This window comes from Rana temporaria, chromosome 1 (assembly GCF_905171775.1).
Source record: "Rana temporaria chromosome 1, aRanTem1.1, whole genome shotgun sequence".
Lineage (NCBI taxonomy): Eukaryota > Metazoa > Chordata > Amphibia > Anura > Ranidae > Rana > Rana temporaria.
The window spans coordinates 681,798,837-681,816,852 of NC_053489.1; the positions used below are offsets into that span (position 1 = coordinate 681,798,837).

General features: G+C 47.2%; 2 protein-coding genes across 4 annotated transcripts in view; one reads left to right on the plus strand and one right to left on the minus strand.

Annotated features, from left to right (window-relative positions):
• On the minus strand, positions 1–15,088 carry LOC120924674 (E3 ubiquitin/ISG15 ligase TRIM25-like). Of its 2 annotated transcripts, none has more exons than XM_040335672.1 (2): positions 15,041–15,088; positions 1–2,233 (listed from the first exon to the last, which is right to left on the minus strand). In XM_040335672.1, exon 2 carries the CDS (start codon positions 2,229–2,231, stop codon positions 630–632), a length of 1,602 nt encoding a protein of 533 aa, XP_040191606.1. In that variant the 5' UTR covers positions 2,232–2,233; positions 15,041–15,088; the 3' UTR covers positions 1–629. The 2 variants fall into 2 exon arrangements, with proteins under 2 accessions (XP_040191606.1, XP_040191605.1); XM_040335671.1 differs by lacking the exon at positions 15,041–15,088 and adding an exon at positions 13,735–13,822.
• Positions 14,017–18,016, plus strand: part of LOC120924673 (E3 ubiquitin-protein ligase TRIM39-like) — an 18,569-nt gene continuing 14,569 nt past the window's right edge. The window contains exon 1 of one of the 2 annotated variants that reach the window (XM_040335669.1): positions 14,017–14,056. The gene's annotated coding sequence lies outside the window, so the exon portion shown is untranslated. Of the gene's footprint in view, positions 14,057–15,313; positions 15,363–18,016 lie in introns of those variants that run through there. The other variant, XM_040335670.1, reaches the window with a different exon arrangement.

The window sequence follows — 18,016 nt, forward strand, 5'->3', positions numbered from 1 at the left end:
TGAAACCATATCGTCAGATCAACAAATTATCCATAGAAAATTTTATTTTAAAATTACTGCAGTAACATCATCCCTAACTGACGCGTTTCGGCCTAAGCCTTCATCAAAAGATGAAGGCTTAGGCCAGGACGCGTCAGTTTTGGATGCTGCAACTGCTACAACGTTACAATAACATTTTCTATGGAGAAGGTGTCGAGTTGCCGGCTTGTTTTTGTTATGGATTAACTGTGAACTTAATTAGCCAGAGCACCGACCACTCTGCGCACACTCAATGCATCATACTGCGGTAGAGCTTGGGCGAGTCTTCCCTTGCTAAACGTTTACAATGTTTCTCTTGACTTGGCAGGCTGCCTGGATTTTTTTTGTGTCAGCTGTCAGAAGTGAGCAGAGAACTTTCTGCACTTGTTACATAGAATCGGGAAATGCTGTTTTAAGATCGGGAGGGGGGTAGAATCGCTTTGAGTCTTTCACGATTAATCGTGTAGCTCTACTAGGTAGTGAAGTGCGGTTCAGGATGAAGAGGATTTATTTATAAAAGCTGCTCATCATCTTTATAAATCCATCAGTAGTATGGGTTCTTGTTCACCGCTTCCTCCTATTGCACCAATCAGACTCTCCACCCAGTGATGTCACCAGTTTCCTGGCAGATTTCTCACGTTTGTTCGCCCCCCAGTTATCATTATACAACCTTTCCCGACACGTACCGCAGCATGGAGGGGCTCAGTGAAGGTGGTGGTGAAGGTGTAGAGATGTCGGATCGGTTCACACAATTCATAAAAGGAGATCCGCCCGGCCTCATAATCCAGATCTATCCTGACTCTGTCACTGGACATATTACCGGGTAATTGGATCAGATTACTGTCATGCATCACCGAGTAATCATTACCCAACAACCTCTCCAAACACCAGGACTTCTTATTATAGCCAATCTCTGACCGATCTCCTCTCCTGTCTATACTGGGGTAACACATTCCTACAATCCAGTACAGTAACCCACCAAAATCCAATTCCCAGTAATGTCTCCCTGAGGAAAAACTCTGACTACTTATCACCTGAGGACATGAAAATCTCTCTGGTGTTTCTGGACGATTCTCATGTGATGATGATAAGGATGCAGTTTTCATGTCATCTGATATATGTACTTTATTACTGGCTGTGTTCACATCCAGTAATAGGTCCATAACCCCCGACACCCCCCATGTTTGCTGCATTATATCAGATAGACCTGTGTGTAATTTGTATGAGATCCACGCCACATCCAGATCACATCGATCACGGAGGAGTTTATCATATATTTCTCTGTCCTTATCTCCATCCTCAGTATCACACAAGTCACCTGTGTCTGATTCCTGGAGGACAGTCAGTGGATCCGTCATGTTACACAGCTCCTCAATGTCCTCCATCTTCCTGGACAGCTCCTCCTTCTTTATTTCCAGCTGTTGTATCATATCAGACATTGAAAGATAGACCCGCTCTGCCTGCCAGGAGATCGCACTCAGGGCTTTCTTCTCCAGGTCTCCCAGAAGTCTCCTGAGGTCTCTGAACAGGACAGTGGCTTTCTCTGTTTCATCATCTGCTTTTCCTTGTACTTTCCTCCAGTGTTCCTGCAGACTCTGGACTCTTTTCTCCGTCTCCTCTCTCTCGGTCATCAGTTCCTGAAGAACATTCCTCAGTTTCTTCTTCTTCATATCAGAGGCCTCATCCAGAGTCTCCACCTGGTGTCCCCGATGTTCTCCATCCAGCCTGCAGGACACACAGATACAGGAGGAGTCCTCAGTGCAGTAATACTCCAGGTTCTTCTTATGGATGGAACATTTCCTGTTCCCCAGGGAAGTGGTGAGGTCACATAAGACGTGTTCTGGTGACTTGCTGTGGACTCTCACGTGATTGTCACACAGAGAAGCTTCACACAGCAGACAGGATTTCACAGCAGGTACAGAAGTGTGAATACAGTAAGTACAGAAGACCCCGGACTCCTCCTGATCTGGCTGAGAAGACAGGAGAGTCTCCACTATGTTACGTAGTGTTATGTTCCTCCGCAGTGCAGGACGTTCCTGGAACTCTTCTCTACAATCAGGACAGGAATAACCTCCAGACCCCTCCTGTGTATCCAACACACGACCAATACAGTCCCGGCAGAAATTGTGTCCACATTTCAGGGTTACAGGATCTGTATAAATGTCCAGACAGATGGAACATTCCAGCTCCTTCCTCAGATCAGCTGATGCCATTCCTAAAAACAGAAGAGAGAAAAGAAAGTGACATTTACTTATTAAAGTTGAGCTGCAGGAATTCAACCACTTTGTAAATTGTGTCATCTTACTATGGTTTAGGTCCAATGAGGTACGTGCAACCTTTTGGACTAACCTCTAAAAGAAAAGACAAAACAAACCAAACAATCTTTGTTGTAAATAACAAACACCGAACGTACAGCAGTCACTACACTCCCAGTACTTGGACAGGAGTGAGGTTGTCTTCTCATATACTATACTGTAGGGGTGTCCAAACTTTTTTCAAAGAGGGCCCCGATTTGATGAAGTGAACATGAAGTGTGTTTGTCTGAGCACTAATAAACTGCCCAACAAGAATTCTCTTGCCTTTGTGGCTGTGTGTGGGGAGGAGATGAGCTTGGGCGTGTTAATTGGATAGTGCCTCGTGCCTCCTTGATGGCGGATAGTTACATAGTACATAGTTACATAGTTAGTCAGGTTGAAAAAAGACACAAGTCCATCCAGTTCAACCACAAAAAACAAACAAACAAACAAAATAAAAAAACACAGTACAATCCCATACACCCAACTCCATACCCACAGTTGATCCAGAGGAAGGCAAAAAAAACCAGCAGAGCATGATCCAATTTGCTACAGCAGGGGAAAAAATTCCTTCCTGATCCCCCGAGAGGCAATCGGATTTACCCTGGATCAACTTTACCTACAAATCTTAGTACTCAGTTATATTATGTACATTTAGGAAAGTATCCAGGCCTTTCTTAAAGCAATCTACTGATCTGGCCAGAACCACCTCTGAAGGGAGTCTGTTCCACATTTTCACAGCTCTTACTGTGAAAAAACCTTTCCGTATTTGGAGGTGAAATCTCTTTTCCTCTAGACGTAAAGAGTGCCCCCTTGTCCTCAGTGTTGACCGTAAAGTGAATAACTCAACACCAAGTTCACTATATGGACCTCTTATATATTTATACATGTTGATCATATCCCCCCTAATTCTCCTCTTCTCAGGAGTGAATAGATTTAGTTCTTCTAATCTTTCCTCATAGCTGAGCTCCTCCATGCCTCTTATCAGTTTGGTTGCCCTTCTCTGCACTTTCTCCAGTTCTCCAGATATATCGCACTATAGTGGTATTGTCTGACTGCACCTAAATTGTGTGTGCTTTAAGAAGGGGTTCCAGTGCTGGAGAGATAGTTTGAGAGTTTTGAGCTCCAAGATGTTGATGGGGAGTTTTGCCTCCTCCGTTGGCCATGTTCCCTGAACAGTCAAGGATTGAAAGACTCCTCCCTAGCCTGACGGACACGTGTCTGTTGTAAAAACCTTCCAATTCTAAAGAAGGAAAGATCTTCCCTCTGTTAAGCCCCGTACTGAATGGGCTGAATGAGGGGAGACATCGGCGATTAAAAAAATAAATAAAAAATGCTGACATTCGGCCATGTGTATGTCAGCCGGTCCGTTAGAAGCCGGCCATTTGGAAAACCAGTAGCTGACCGGCTCGCCAATGGCTGAGAGCACTGACCGGAGTGTTCTGGCGGGGGGTGGGGCATCCCCCTGTCAGTACAGCGATCTCTACCGCTGAGCTGTCGTGTTCTAACGCCAGATTGTTAATACAGTGGCTCCGACGGGAGACGTCAGTTTTTTTCTTTTAACCTGCTTTTGCAGATCTGACCGCCCTTGCAAAGTTTTGGTTGATTGAAAGAAGAAAGCGGCGAGTTTGGTAGTCTTAAACTCTATCTTGCACCTTTTTGAAAATATTGAACCTTTAGGTCAGGGATGTTTGGGACCCAGAGAGATGAAAACCTTAGTTAGACTTACCGGTGACGGTATTTCTACGAGCCTTTCAGGGCAGCACCTTGGAGAGAGCGTAGCTCCACGTCTTCACAGGAAACACTGCGTGACAACGCCCATTTAAAAAGCAGCTGATTCCACCATGCCTTCAGTTGTTACCGAGAAATCCTCCAACATGCTGGAAGATATAAGCAGACAATTACCAAGTCCCACAAATGATATCTTACTTTTGATAACCAAGGGAGGGAAGTAGGCTGCTGTCCTGAAAGGCATCGTAGAAATATCGTCACCGGTAAGTCTAACTAAGGTTTTCTCCCTTCGCCTTTCAGGACAGCACCTCGGAGAGGATAACAGAGAAACGTACTTCAGGGTGGGACCACTGCCTGTAAAACCTTCCTACCAAAGGACTGGTCTGAGGCTGACATCAGATCCAAGCGGTAATGTCTTATGAAGGTTGAAAAACTGGTCCAAGTGGCCGCCTTGCAGATTTGCTCGGGAGATGCCCCGGCCTTCTCTGCCCATGATGCTGCCACTGCTCTGGTAGAATGAGGCAAAATACCCACCGGAGGTTTCAATCTTTAAGAGATGTAGGTCTCCTTATTGGCTTGCTTTAACCATCTTCCCAGGGTACTCTTGGAAGCCTTATTGCCCTTGTTAGCACCTTCCATCAGGATGAATAGTGAAGTAGACTTCCTGATATTCTTTGTTACTTCTAGATACTTTAGAAGACACCTCCTGACATCCAAAGTGTGAAAAGCTGTGTGCGGTGAAAGATTGATGATACTTTTGGCAGGAAAGCTGGGTCTGTCCTTAAGACTAGCCTATCTGGTAGACATCTCATAAAAGGTTCTTCAATTGAAAGAGCTTGTAACTCATGTATTCTTCGAGCAGAAGTTATTGCTACCAGCAGAATAGTTTTGAGTGTCAAAATTTTAATGAAGACTCTTCTATAAGTTCAACTGGAGACTTAGTAAGAGCCTGAAGAACCAAAGACAAGTCCCATTTGGGAAAACTAACAATAGGTCTAGGCTTTACGTTTGCCATAGCCCTAAAGAATCTGATTATTAAAGGTTCCCTTGACAGGGTTTATTTCCAAAAAAACTGATAAGGCAGCCAACTGCGTCTTGAGGGTACTTGCTGCTAAACCTTTCTTCAATCCCTCTTGAAGAATTTCTAGAACCAAAATAGTATTACTAAAATTAAAGTTCTTGCTGGAACACCAGGTATTATAGACTTTCCAGACTTTAAAGTATAAAGCTCTGGTGACTTCTTTTCTACTTGCCAGGAGGGTATTAATTTGTTTTTCTGACAATTCCTTTCGTCTTAAGATTTGTTCTTCAGAAACCAGGCTGCTAGGTTGAGATAGCCTGGATCTGGATATAGAATCTGATTCTGAGACAACAGATCTGCCCTGATCGGCAACCTCCAGGGGGGTTTTGCTGAAAGGTTCATCAGGGTAGCAAACCAAGGCCTCTTTGGCCAGTAGGGGGGCTATCAATATTAGCTCTGTGGATTCCACTCTGAATTTTGCCAATACCCTTGGTACCAGTTGGAACGGGGGAGGGTGGACTGCGTAAGACACAGGGAAATCCCACTTGTGGGCCAACACATCTATCCCGATAGCTTGATCCTGCCTCTGAAGAGAGAAGAAAGCCGGTGTCTTTGCATTTTCTTGTTTTGCAAAGAGGTCCACCTGAGGAAACCCCCACATTTCTGTGATTTTCTATGGGGTTAGCTGAAAAGAGGGGAGACTTTGTTGTATAGCCTTCAACTCCTTCCAATTCGAGAATCTCCTTGCCTCCGACTTTGACCAGACTCCTTGAGTTGTCTGTTCTTCCAGGTGGGACCCCCATCCGCATGCACTCGCATCCGTTGTAACTCGTGGGTTACTGGAAAGTTTCAAAGAAGCCCCTTCGAGATGTTTCTTTGGTTTCTCCACCACCAGAGTGATCTTTTTGTCTTTGGTCCATTTTGAACCTTTTTTCTAAGGGTACCTGATAGGACCAATTCTTCAAGATGTCTGCGTGCAGAGGACAGGCATGAAATCTGGCCCACTGAACCGAAGGAAATGCCGCTGTCAAGAGACCGAGAGTGGACATAGCTTGCCTCACCGAGATCTCTGAATCACATTGAAGAGTTGACTGCCTTTTTTCTATCTTCTCTTGGGGGAGAAAAATTCTCTGTTCTACTGAATCTATCTTCGTAGCCCAAGAACCTCACCCTTTGGGATGGTAGAAGATTGGATTGGAAGATTGGATTTTTGGAGGTTGAGAAGCCAACCCAAACCCTTTAGATGTTCTTGGATTATTTGCAGATTGACCTCCACCTGATCTCTTGAGTCTGCGAACAGCAGTAGGTCGTCCAAGTAAGGTACTATTGGAATTCCCTTCAGCCTCAAGGGTTCCAGAGCCTCTGCCATCACTTCCGTGAACACTCTAGGAGAAGAGGAAAGACCGAAAGGCAGGGCCCTAAATTGCATTTTTGTGACTAGGGTGCAATTGGAACAATGGAGATATGCATCTCTCAGGTCAATCAATGCCATGTGACAACCCGGGGTGAGTAGATTCCTCACAGAAAAAAAATTGTGTCCATTCTGAATTTTTTGTATTTCATGGACAGGATTAGAATCTTCAAATTGAGGATCAGGCAAAACTTCCTGATGGTTTTTTGACCAGAAAAATGTGGGAATAAAACCCTTTCCCCTGCTGATCCTTCGGTACTTGGGAAATAACTTCCTGTTGCATCAGTTCTTGCAAAAGAGACTTCATAGCCAGGGCTTTTTTCCGGTCCTTTGGTAGATTTGTGAAGTAAAATCGATTTGGAGGAATCTGAGAATTCTAGTTGGTACCCCTGTCCGATTAGGCTCAGAACGAAAGGACTTCTTGTTGTTTTTTTCCAAGCTGGAAGGAAGTCCTGTAACCTTCCCCCTACTGGGAGATGGTCATTGTTTTTTAGGCGTTAGTTCGGGAGGTCTAAAGAGCACCCCTCCTCTGCCTCCTACTTTTTCTGCGTTTGGTCTCTTTCTTTATTGGTTTGCTGAAAGGGACTAACATTTTTTTCCTTTGCTGTACCGCTTTCTTCTTTTGTGGGAAAGCTTTTTTCTTATCTGCTAACAGACTCTAGTTCTGGCCCAAACATCAGGTCTCCTGAAAAGGGAATTCCGCATAAATTTTACTTTGGTGGCAGAGTCCCCTGACCATGTTTTTAGCCAGATGGCTCTTCTCGCTGAGTTAACCAGCACTGAGCATCTGGCCGTCATCCTGATGGATTCTGCTGAAGCGTCTGCCATATATTTGACCGCTTTTAGCAAAGTGGGAAAGGACTCCAATAGATCCTTCCTGGAAGTGCCTGCTATCACATGGTTTTTAAGTTGCTCCAACCAACACTCCATGTTCCTGGCAACAACCGTGGCAGCCATTGCAGGTTTCAGATTGGACAATACTGAGTCCCAGGCTTTCTTCAGTAGTCCAGCTGCCCTTTTGTCCATAGCATCCTTAAGGATGCCCATATCCTTGAAAGCTAAAAATCGGTCTTTCTAGATACTTGGGAGAAGGCGGCATCGATTTGTGTTTTTTTATTCCAAACCAACCCTTTCTTTTCCTCAAAAGGAAACCGTCTTTTGAGGGCTTTGGAAATAAAACATGTCCGTTTTCTGGATCCTTCCACTCTTTCTTAATAGTATCTGTTAGGATCTTATGAACTGGGAAGACTATGTTTAACTTCTTCCAGACCCTGATACATTTTGTCATGTACCGACAACTGGGGTTTTTCCTCTTGGATTTCCAAAGTGGTATATATTGTCTTGAGAAATTCATCCACCTCTTCAAGCGACAGTTTATACCTAGAGGATCTTGCCTCATCTTCCTCCTCATCCTCCGAATCAACGGTTGAGGGGGGGACGCTTCTCCTTTCATCCTCAGACTCACTCTCCACTGGTCTGGAAGTGGACGGAAGGAGATTGGATTGAGAACTCTGTTCCTGGCTGTGACTCTGGCCTTTTTTCTCTACCAGGGAACACACTGTCCCTAGGGTCTCTGCCAACTCTTTTCTTACAGAGGATAAGAGATCTTTACACTCCTGTGTAGATTCTTCCCTCACTAGGTCCGCAATGCAGGATCTGCACATTGGTTTTGGCCAAGAATCCCTTAAAGGGTTTTTGCATGAGGGGCATTTTCTTCCTGTTGCTCTCTCTGATTTAGTTGTGGCTTTCTGAAACAACAATAAACAGAAAAAAAACCCAGGCCCTTTTTCAGGGTTAAATAAATCACCAATTAAGAGAACACACAGCACCCTTTAGCCGACACCCTATGTGCCACAGAGTCTCACTCCTTGCTGAACTGCTATTAGAGCATTAATACTAAAGCAGACAGCTGCAGGTTTTAATTAGTAACACCCAGTGTCATAAACAAAGGAAAGAGGCACCACTGTGCCTTTCCTACCTGGGCCTGGCCGGGAACCTGGGCGCCTGCATCCGCCACTGCTGCTGATGGTTCAGCTTCCTCCATTATGGACCACGCAGCTGCCGCCACTGAGTTTTAAATAGCTTCTTTTCCTTTGCTTAGCTCCCCCTATGAGCGAAAGGAAGTCCCGGCCAGATGACCCGCCTCTTCCTCCTGCGTTCCAGCAGCTGGAACCAATTGCTGCTACGCCCTGCCGGAAGTCTCCACCCACCGGAACTGATGTCACCCGCCGTCTGGGATTCGGCGCCTCCATGCAGAGACCTGGCATGGACGCTCAGTGTGAGCACAACCGCGGCCCCCTGAACACCCTGGGCGGACAACCCCCGACCGACCATTACTCCTGTGAGCCGGCGAAGGAAGAGACACCAGAGCGCCCCCTTCACGTACGGGAAGGAGCTGGGTTGGTCTGAGAGACTAACAACGGATGAAGGTACTGCCAAAACCCTCCTGGAGAGAGGGCAGCCCCTCTATTTCCCCAGCAGTGCTTCCATGGCGGAGGGAACACTAAAACTGAAGGCATGGTGGAAGCAGCTGCTTTTTAAATGGGCGTTGTCACGCAGTGTTTCCTGTGAAGAGGTGGAGCTACGCTCTCTCCAAGGTGCTGTCCTGAAAGGCGAAGGGAGAAAACTGCAACAGACATACCACACCACACCACAATGAGTGAGGGTGCCCCTTCATGGTGAAGGAGGGCTTGATGTCCGTTATGGCCCGTACACCCAATCCGAATATCGTACGGCTTAATAGTCGCAAGTAGAAATTGAATAGGTTACTAAAGTCACGAAAATTTTCGCATGACATTTATACCGACTAAACAAAAAAAAAAAAAAAAAAAAAAACGGACAAACTGGTATCATAAGAGAAACTTTTTCGCGCTTGTCCGATCGAATAATAAATTGGATGAACTGTCGTGATCAGCTCTCAAAAGTAGTGTACACATGATCCGAAAATCGTACGATTCTTCCTCGGACGACAGTTTTCGTCCGATATTCGGATCATGTGTACAGGCCATTAGATGTGATCCACTAGGACAAGAACATTCTTGTTTGGTAGAATAGGAGCATGAGATCCCGTAAACAGAGAGACTGCTTTTCCAATGCTAACAGAATATTTAGCTGGAGAGTTATTGAATGGAATTGGGCAAAGGGTATTGCCTCAAAAGAGGCCACCACTGGACCCTGAACTCATATGGCAAATCTCACTGTGAGATTTCTTTTGGATCTCAGTTATCGAGTGCGAATTCTTAGAGGAGGAACTTTCTTTTCTGGAAGAAGGACCTTTGTCTGGGATATATCCAGGACCCAACTATTCTAGGCACAGGGAAGGTAGATTTTTAAATTGATCTCCCTGCCAAAGTCCAGAAGAAGCTGAATTGTCTTTTGGACAATTGCAAAGGAGACGAGTCCATCAGAAGAAAGTCATCTAGAAAGCTTGCCACCTGGATGATCAGAGTTCTGAGAAGGGAAATCAAGGGTGCCAAGATCTTTGAGAACCAGTGTTAATTTTGTCCACAAAAAAGTTTGTCAGTGGCTTTTTTACAGTGATGAAAATGAAACTAAAAGTACAGCACATTTTTGTCAAATGACGAATACTATGACGAATATAGAATCCGTTTTTTTTTGTTTTTTTTTTAGGAACGAAAATGGGACGTTATTGGCAGGGAGGGACATTTACCCTCATAAATTTACTGTATTTATTGGTGTATAACACGCATGTTATAGGCCAATACATTTGTGGAACGTGGAAGAATTTGTTGAGGGATTTTAAGTCCAGGATAGATCAGATACCCTTCATTGGGGTTTTGGAACCATGAATAAGGTTAGAGTAGAATAGAGATCGACCGATATATCGGCCGATATTTGGCCGTTTGAGAAATCGGCATCAGCCGATTTTTATTCAAATTAGGCCGATATTTAACATGGGCGCTAGTGGTGCCACGGCTCCAGAGCTAGGCCGAAGCCGCGGCCTTTCCTGATGCTGTGACCGTGGCGGCAATCCGCGGATTGCCGCCACGGTCACAGCATCAGGAAAGGCCGCGGCTTTCTGTCATTTTTTTTGCAGAAAATAAATATCCCAGAGGTGATCAAATACCACCAAAAGAAAGCTCTATTTGTGAGTACAAAATGATAAAAATTTAGTTTGGGTACAGTGTAGCATGACCGCGCAATTGTCATTCAAAGTGCAACAGCACTGAAAGCTAAAAATTGGTCTGGGCGGGAAGGTGTATAAGTGCCCGGTATGGAAGTGGTTAAAGTAAATTATTAGGCAGCTCCGGGGGTCTTCTGTCGACTTCTCCGCTCTCTTCTCCCGCTCTCCGGTACCTTCTGCCACGCTTCTCCGCCATCTTCTTTTACGCTAGTAAAAGAGCTGGGTGACCCCACCCCTTATGGTGTCACAGTCCCATCATGCCCTGAAACGCCATAAGGGGCGGGATCACTGGGTGACATCACCCGGTGACCCCGCCCCATGCCTATATAAGTCATTGCACACCACGCACACGGCATTACAGCGGGAGAGCGCGTTGTGTCAACATCGGAAGAAGAGAAGACCGGGCCAACTCTAGTAAAAGAGCTGGAAGAAGACAGCGGAGGGGTCGGGGAGGAGAAGAAGACGACAGCGGAGGGGTCGGGGAGGAGAAGAAGAAGACAGCGGAGGGGTCGGGGAGGAGAAGAAGAAGACAGCGGAGGGGTCGGGGAGGAGAAGAAGACAGCGGAGGGGTCGGGGAGGAGAAGAAGACAGCGGAGGGGTCGGGGAGGAGAAGAAGACAGCGGAGGAGTCGGGAGAAGAAGACAGCGGAGGAGTCGGGAGAAGAAGACAGCGGAGGAGTCGGGAGAAGAAGACAGCGGAGGAGTCGGGAGAAGAAGACAGCGGAGGAGTCGGGAGAAGAAGACAGCGGAGGAGTCGGGAGAAGAAGACAGCGGAGGAGTCGGGAGAAGAAGACAGCGGAGGAGTCGGGAGAAGAAGACAGCGGAGGAGTCGGGAGAAGAAGACAGCGGAGGAGTCGGGAGAAGAAGACAGCGGGGGAGAAGAAGACAGCGGAGGAGTCGGGAGAAGAAGACAGCGGAGGAGTCGGGAGAAGAAGACCCCCAAAGTCGGAAGAAGACGACCCCCAAAGTCGGAAGAAGACGACCCCCAAAGTCGGAAGAAGACGACCCCCAAAGTCGGAAGAAGACGACCCCCAAAGTCGGAAGAAGACGACCCCCAAAGTCGGAAGAAGAAGACCTCCAAAAGTCGGAAGAAGAAGACCTCCAAAAGTCGGAAGAAGAAGACCCCCAAAGTCGGAAGAAGACGACCCCCAAAGTCGGAAGAAGAAGACCTCCAAAAGTCGGAAGAAGAAGACCTCCAAAGTCGGAAGAAGACGACCCCCAAAGTCGGAAGAAGACGACCCCCAAAGTCGGAAGAAGAAGACCTCCAAAAGTCGGAAGAAGAAGACCTCCAAAAGTCGGAAGAAGAAGACCTCCAAAAGTCGGAAGAAGAAGACCCCCGGAGCTGCCTAATAAATTACTTTAAAAACCTGTGTAGTGCATTATTTTTTTTTTACACTTTTTTCCTCCAGGTGAATGGGTTACGATATACCCCATACTTATTCACCTAGGGTGGGGGGCCAGGATCTAGGGGCCCCTCTATTAAAGGGGTCTCCCGGATTCCGATAAGCCCGCCGCCTGCAGACCACGACAACCAACATGGGGACAAGGTGCTTTGGTGTGGGGGCGCTCTGCCCCCTGCCCCAAAGCACCCAACCCCCATGTCAAGGGCATGCGGCCTGGTACGGTTCAGGAGGGGAGGGGCGCTCGCTCGTCCCCACCCCCTTTCCTGACCGGCCAGGCTGCGTGCTCGGATAAGGGTCTGGTATGGATTTTGGGGGAACCCCCACGTCAGTTTTTTTTTGGAGTAGGGGGTTCCCCTTAAAATCCATACCAGACCTAAGGACCTGTTATGCCCTTGGAGGGGAACCCATGCCGTTTTTTTATTTAAAATTTGGCGTGGAGTTCCCCCTCATGATTCATACCAAACACAGCGCCTGGTATTGGCGGGGATCCAAGGCGGGTCCCCGTGTCGCACCAGTGTGAAGCCGGCCTCAATGTCAGCAAAGCTTGTCGCTCATCGGGAAAGGGAAAAATTAGAGTGTAAGCTCCTCTGTACAGAGACTGATGTGGGGGGGAGGGGACATTAGAGTGTAAGCTCCTCTGTACAGGGACTGATGTGATGTGTGGGGGGGGAGGGGACATTAGAGTGTAAGCTCCTCTGTACAGAGACTGATGTGATGTGACTGTGGGGGGAGGTGACATTAGAGTGTAAGCTCCTCTGTACAGAGACTGATGTGACTGTGGGGGGGAGGGGACATTAGAGTGTAAGCTCCTCTGTACAGAGACTGATGTGACTGTGGGGGGGAGGGGACATTAGAGTGTAAGCTCCTCTGTACAGAGACTGATGTGACTGTGTGGGGGAGGGGACATTAGAGTGTAAGCTCCTCTGTACAGAGACTGATGTGATGTGGGGGGGAGGGGACATTAGAGTGTAAGCTCCTCTGTACAGAGACTGATGTGACTGTGGGGGGGAGGGGACATTAGAGTGTAAGCTCCTCTGTACAGAGACTGATGTGACTGTGGGGGGAGGGGGGACATTAGAGTGTAAGCTCCTCTGTACAGAGACTGATGTGACTGTGGGGGAGGGGACATTAGAGTGTAAGCTCCTCTGTACAGAGACTGATGTGACTGTGGGGGGGAGGGGACATTAGAGTGTAAGCTCCTCTGTACAGAGACTGATGTGATGTGGGGGGGAGGGGACATTAGAGTGTAAGCTCCTCTGTACAGAGACTGATGTGATGTGGGGGGGAGGGGACATTAGAGTGTAAGCTCCTCTGTACAGAGACTGATGTGACTGTGGGGGGGGGGGGGACATTAGAGTGTAAGCTCCTCTGTACAGAGACTGATGTGATGTGGGGGGGGGGGGGACATTAGAGTGTAAGCTCCTCTGTACAGAGACTGATGTGATGTGGGGGGAGGGGACATTAGAGTGTAAGCTCCTCTGTACAGAGACTGATGTGACTGTGGGGGGAGGGGACATTAGAGTGTAAGCTCCTCTGTACAGAGACGGATGTGATTGGCTCAGTGTACAGCACTATGGTATATGTCGGCTCTATAGAAGATTAGAGATAAGATTGGAGCCTGCTGTAACCTCTCTGTAATGGGATATAAATCTATGTCCTCTCTCATTATTGATCACCTATAATCTATATTATTTCTCCATGTGTCCTCCTTACCTTTCCACACAATGTCTCTTCCTGTCTCATTCCCCAAACACTAGAGCACCAACCAGGCGTATCTGAGGCTCCGGCTGGCGGCCATTTTCTGTAGGATCAATCACCATAATACACCAACGGAGTGTGGCTGCAGACTGGAGCTCCACGCTGGACCGGAAACATGTGACCTCCAGCTCCACTCCGGACAGTCTGCGGTCAGACCCCATTGGTGTATTATGGTGATTGGTCCTACAGAAAATGGCCGCCAGCCGGAGCCTCAGATAAACCTGGTTGGTGCTCTAGTGTTTGGGGTGTGTGATAAGAAAAGACATTGTATGGAGAGGTGAGGAGGGGAGATGATGGGGGAGGAATCAATAATATTATTATTATAGGTGATCAATAATGTGAGAGGTGGGGGAGGGGAGGACATAGATTTATATCTCATTATAGAGAAATCATAACAGACTCCTTCTATAGAGCCGACATATACCATAGTGCTGTACACTGAGCCAATCACATCAGTCTAAGAGTGTAAGCTCCTCTGTACAGAGACTGATGTGGGGGGGAGGGGACATTAGAGTGTAAGCTCCTCTGTACAGAGACTGATGTGACTGTGGGGGGGAGGGGACATTAGAGTGTAAGCTCCTCTGTACAGAGACTGATGTGACTGTGGGGGGAGGGGGGACATTAGAGTGTAAGCTCCTCTGTACAGAGACTGATGTGACTGTGGGGGAGGGGACATTAGAGTGTAAGCTCCTCTGTACAGAGACTGATGTGACTGTGGGGGGGAGGGGACATTAGAGTGTAAGCTCCTCTGTACAGAGACTGATGTGATGTGGGGGGGAGGGGACATTAGAGTGTAAGCTCCTCTGTACAGAGACTGATGTGATGTGGGGGGGAGGGGACATTAGAGTGTAAGCTCCTCTGTACAGAGACTGATGTGACTGTGGGGGGGGGGGGACATTAGAGTGTAAGCTCCTCTGTACAGAGACTGATGTGATGTGGGGGGGGGGGGGGGACATTAGAGTGTAAGCTCCTCTGTACAGAGACTGATGTGATGTGGGGGGAGGGGACATTAGAGTGTAAGCTCCTCTGTACAGAGACTGATGTGACTGTGGGGGGGGGGGACATTAGAGTGTAAGCTCCTCTGTACAGAGACGGATGTGATTGGCTCAGTGTACAGCACTATGGTATATGTCGGCTCTATAGAAGATTAGAGATAAGATTGGAGCCTGCTGTAACCTCTCTGTAATGGGATATAAATCTATGTCCTCTCTCATTATTGATCACCTATAATCTATATTATTTCTCCATGTGTCCTCCTTACCTTTCCACACAATGTCTCTTCCTGTCTCATTCCCCAAACACTAGAGCACCAACCAGGCGTATCTGAGGCTCCGGCTGGCGGCCATTTTCTGTAGGATCAATCACCATAATACACCAACGGAGTGTGGCTGCAGACTGGAGCTCCACGCTGGACCGGAAACATGTGACCTCCAGCTCCACTCCGGACAGTCTGCGGTCAGACCCCATTGGTGTATTATGGTGATTGGTCCTACAGAAAATGGCCGCCAGCCGGAGCCTCAGATAAACCTGGTTGGTGCTCTAGTGTTTGGGGTGTGTGATAAGAAAAGACATTGTATGGAGAGGTGAGGAGGGGAGATGATGGGGGAGGAATCAATAATATTATTATTATAGGTGATCAATAATGTGAGAGGTGGGGGAGGGGAGGACATAGATTTATATCTCATTATAGAGAAATCATAACAGACTCCTTCTATAGAGCCGACATATACCATAGTGCTGTACACTGAGCCAATCACATCAGTCTCTGTACAGAGGAGCTTACACTCTAATGTCCCCTCCCCCCACATCACATCAGTCTCTGTACAGAGGAGCTTACACTCCAATGTCCCCTCCCCAAGCCGTGTTTACATACAGCTCTCCCCATTCTTCAGGAGTGCGGCGATCGGGTCCGCAGGACCCGCGATCACGGAGCTTCGGACCGGGTCGCGGGCGCGCCCCACGGCTGGGTACTAGTACAGGACATACCTGTACGTACATGTGCCCAGCCGTGCCATTCTGCCGACGTATATGTGCAGGAGGCGGTCCTTGAGTGGTTAAATTTGATTTGCCCCCGCGTTTTTTACGGTTTTTTTTGAACGGCGCATGCGCCGTCCGTAAAATATCCCAGTGTGCATTGCTCCAAATTACGTCGTCGCAAGGACATATTGGATTTGACGTGTACGTAAACGACGTACAGCCGTATTCGCAAACGACTTACGCAAACGACGTAAAAAATTTGACGTGGGAACGACGGCCATACTTAACATTGGCTGCGCCTTATAATAGCAGGGGTAACTATACGTCGGAAAAGGCCGACCGCAAACAACGTAAAAAAAATGCGCCGGACGTACGTTCGTGGATCGCCGTATCTAGCTAATTTGCATACTCGACGCGGAAATTCGACGGAAACGCCACCTAGCGGCCGGCGGAAAAAATGCATCTACGATCCGACGGCGTACTAAGACGTACACCTGTCGGATCGATCCGAGATGCAGTCATATCTTTGTTTTGTAGATACAAAACAAAGATACGACGCAGGAAATTTTAAATTACGCGGCGTATCAATAGATACGCCGGCGTAATTCTTTTGTGGATCTGCCCCTATGTGTCTGGGGGTTCTAAGTAATTTTCTAGCAAAAAAAAAAGTTTGGTGTTTTAACCCCTTCCCGACCTCCTCATGTCCATATACGTCGGCAGAATGGCACGGACAGGCACATTGGAGTACCTGTACGTCCCTGCCTTTCCGCGGGTCGGGGGTCCGATCGGGACCCCCCCGCTACATGTGGCGGTCGGAAACCCGCGGGGAGCGATCCGGGACGACGGCGCGGCTATTTGTTTGTCCGTCGCAATCCCTCCCCGGAGCTGAAGAACGGGGAGAGCCGTATGTAAAAACAGCTTCCCCGTGCTTCACTGTGTCGGCGCATCGATCGCGTCATTCTCTTTATAGGGAGACTCGATCGATGACGTCATTCCTACAGCCACACCCCCCTACAGTTGTAAACACACACTAGGTGAACCCTAACTCCTACAGCGCCCCCCTGTGGTTAACTCCCAAACTGCAACTGTCATTTTCACAATAAACAATGCAATTTAAATGCATTTTTTGCTGTGAAAATGACAATGGTCCCAAAAATGTGTCAAAATTGTCCGAAGTGTCCGCCATAATGTCGCAGTCACGAAAAAAATCGTTGATCGCCGCCATTAGTAGTAAAAAAAATAATAATAAAAATGCAATAAAACTATCCCCTATTTTGTAAACGCTATAAATTTTGCGCAAACCAATCGATAAACGCTTATTGCGATTTTTTTTTTACCAAAAATAGGTAGAAGAATACGTATCGGCCTAAACTGAGGGAAAAAAAAAATTATATATGTTTTTGGGGGATATTTATTATAGCAAAAAGTAAAAAATATTGCATTTTTTTTCACAATTGTCGCTTTATTTTTGTTTATAGCGCAAAAAATAAAAACCGCAGAGGTGATCAAATACCACCAAAAAAAAGCTCTATTTGTGGGGGAAAAAAAGGACGTCAATTTTGTTTGGGAGCCACGTCGCACGACCGCGCAATTGTCTGTTAAAGCGACGCAGCGCCGAATTGTAAAAACCCCTTGGGTCATTTAGCAGCATATTGGTCCGGTCCTTAAGTGGTTAAACGTTCCTAATTTACATACAGAAGTTTATTCCTGTGATGTGATACAATGTTTAGACTTAACTTTCCACTGATAAAGAATGTTTTCAAAACTTGGCAGGCTGCCCAGACTTTGACTTTTGGCTGAGAGCAGAGAGGAAATTCTTTTTGTGTCAAAGATCGTGAAACCCTGCGTCAAGAATCGCGACGGGAAAAAGATCGCGATAACCATTCTTGACGATTAATCGTGCAGCTCTACTCCACACCAGGGAGAAAGCCTCGCATTACGGTGTGGAGTTACAAACAGAAGAACAGGAAGTGAGGATTTCTCAGAAGAAATAAGGACATTTAACCCTTTCACGCCAAGCGAACGCATATATGCGTCCTCGGCTTTCGGGGGTTATACCGGGATGATGATGATGACCCGATCCTCGATCCGGCGCCTCCATTGTCCAGGCGCAGATTAAGGCCCAGATTCACAAAGACTTACGACGGCGTATCTCCAGATACGCCGTCGTAAATCCGAATGGCCGCCGGCGTATCTCTGCGCCTGATTCATAGAATCAGTTACGCATAGATTTGGCCAAGATACGAGCGGCGTAAGTCTC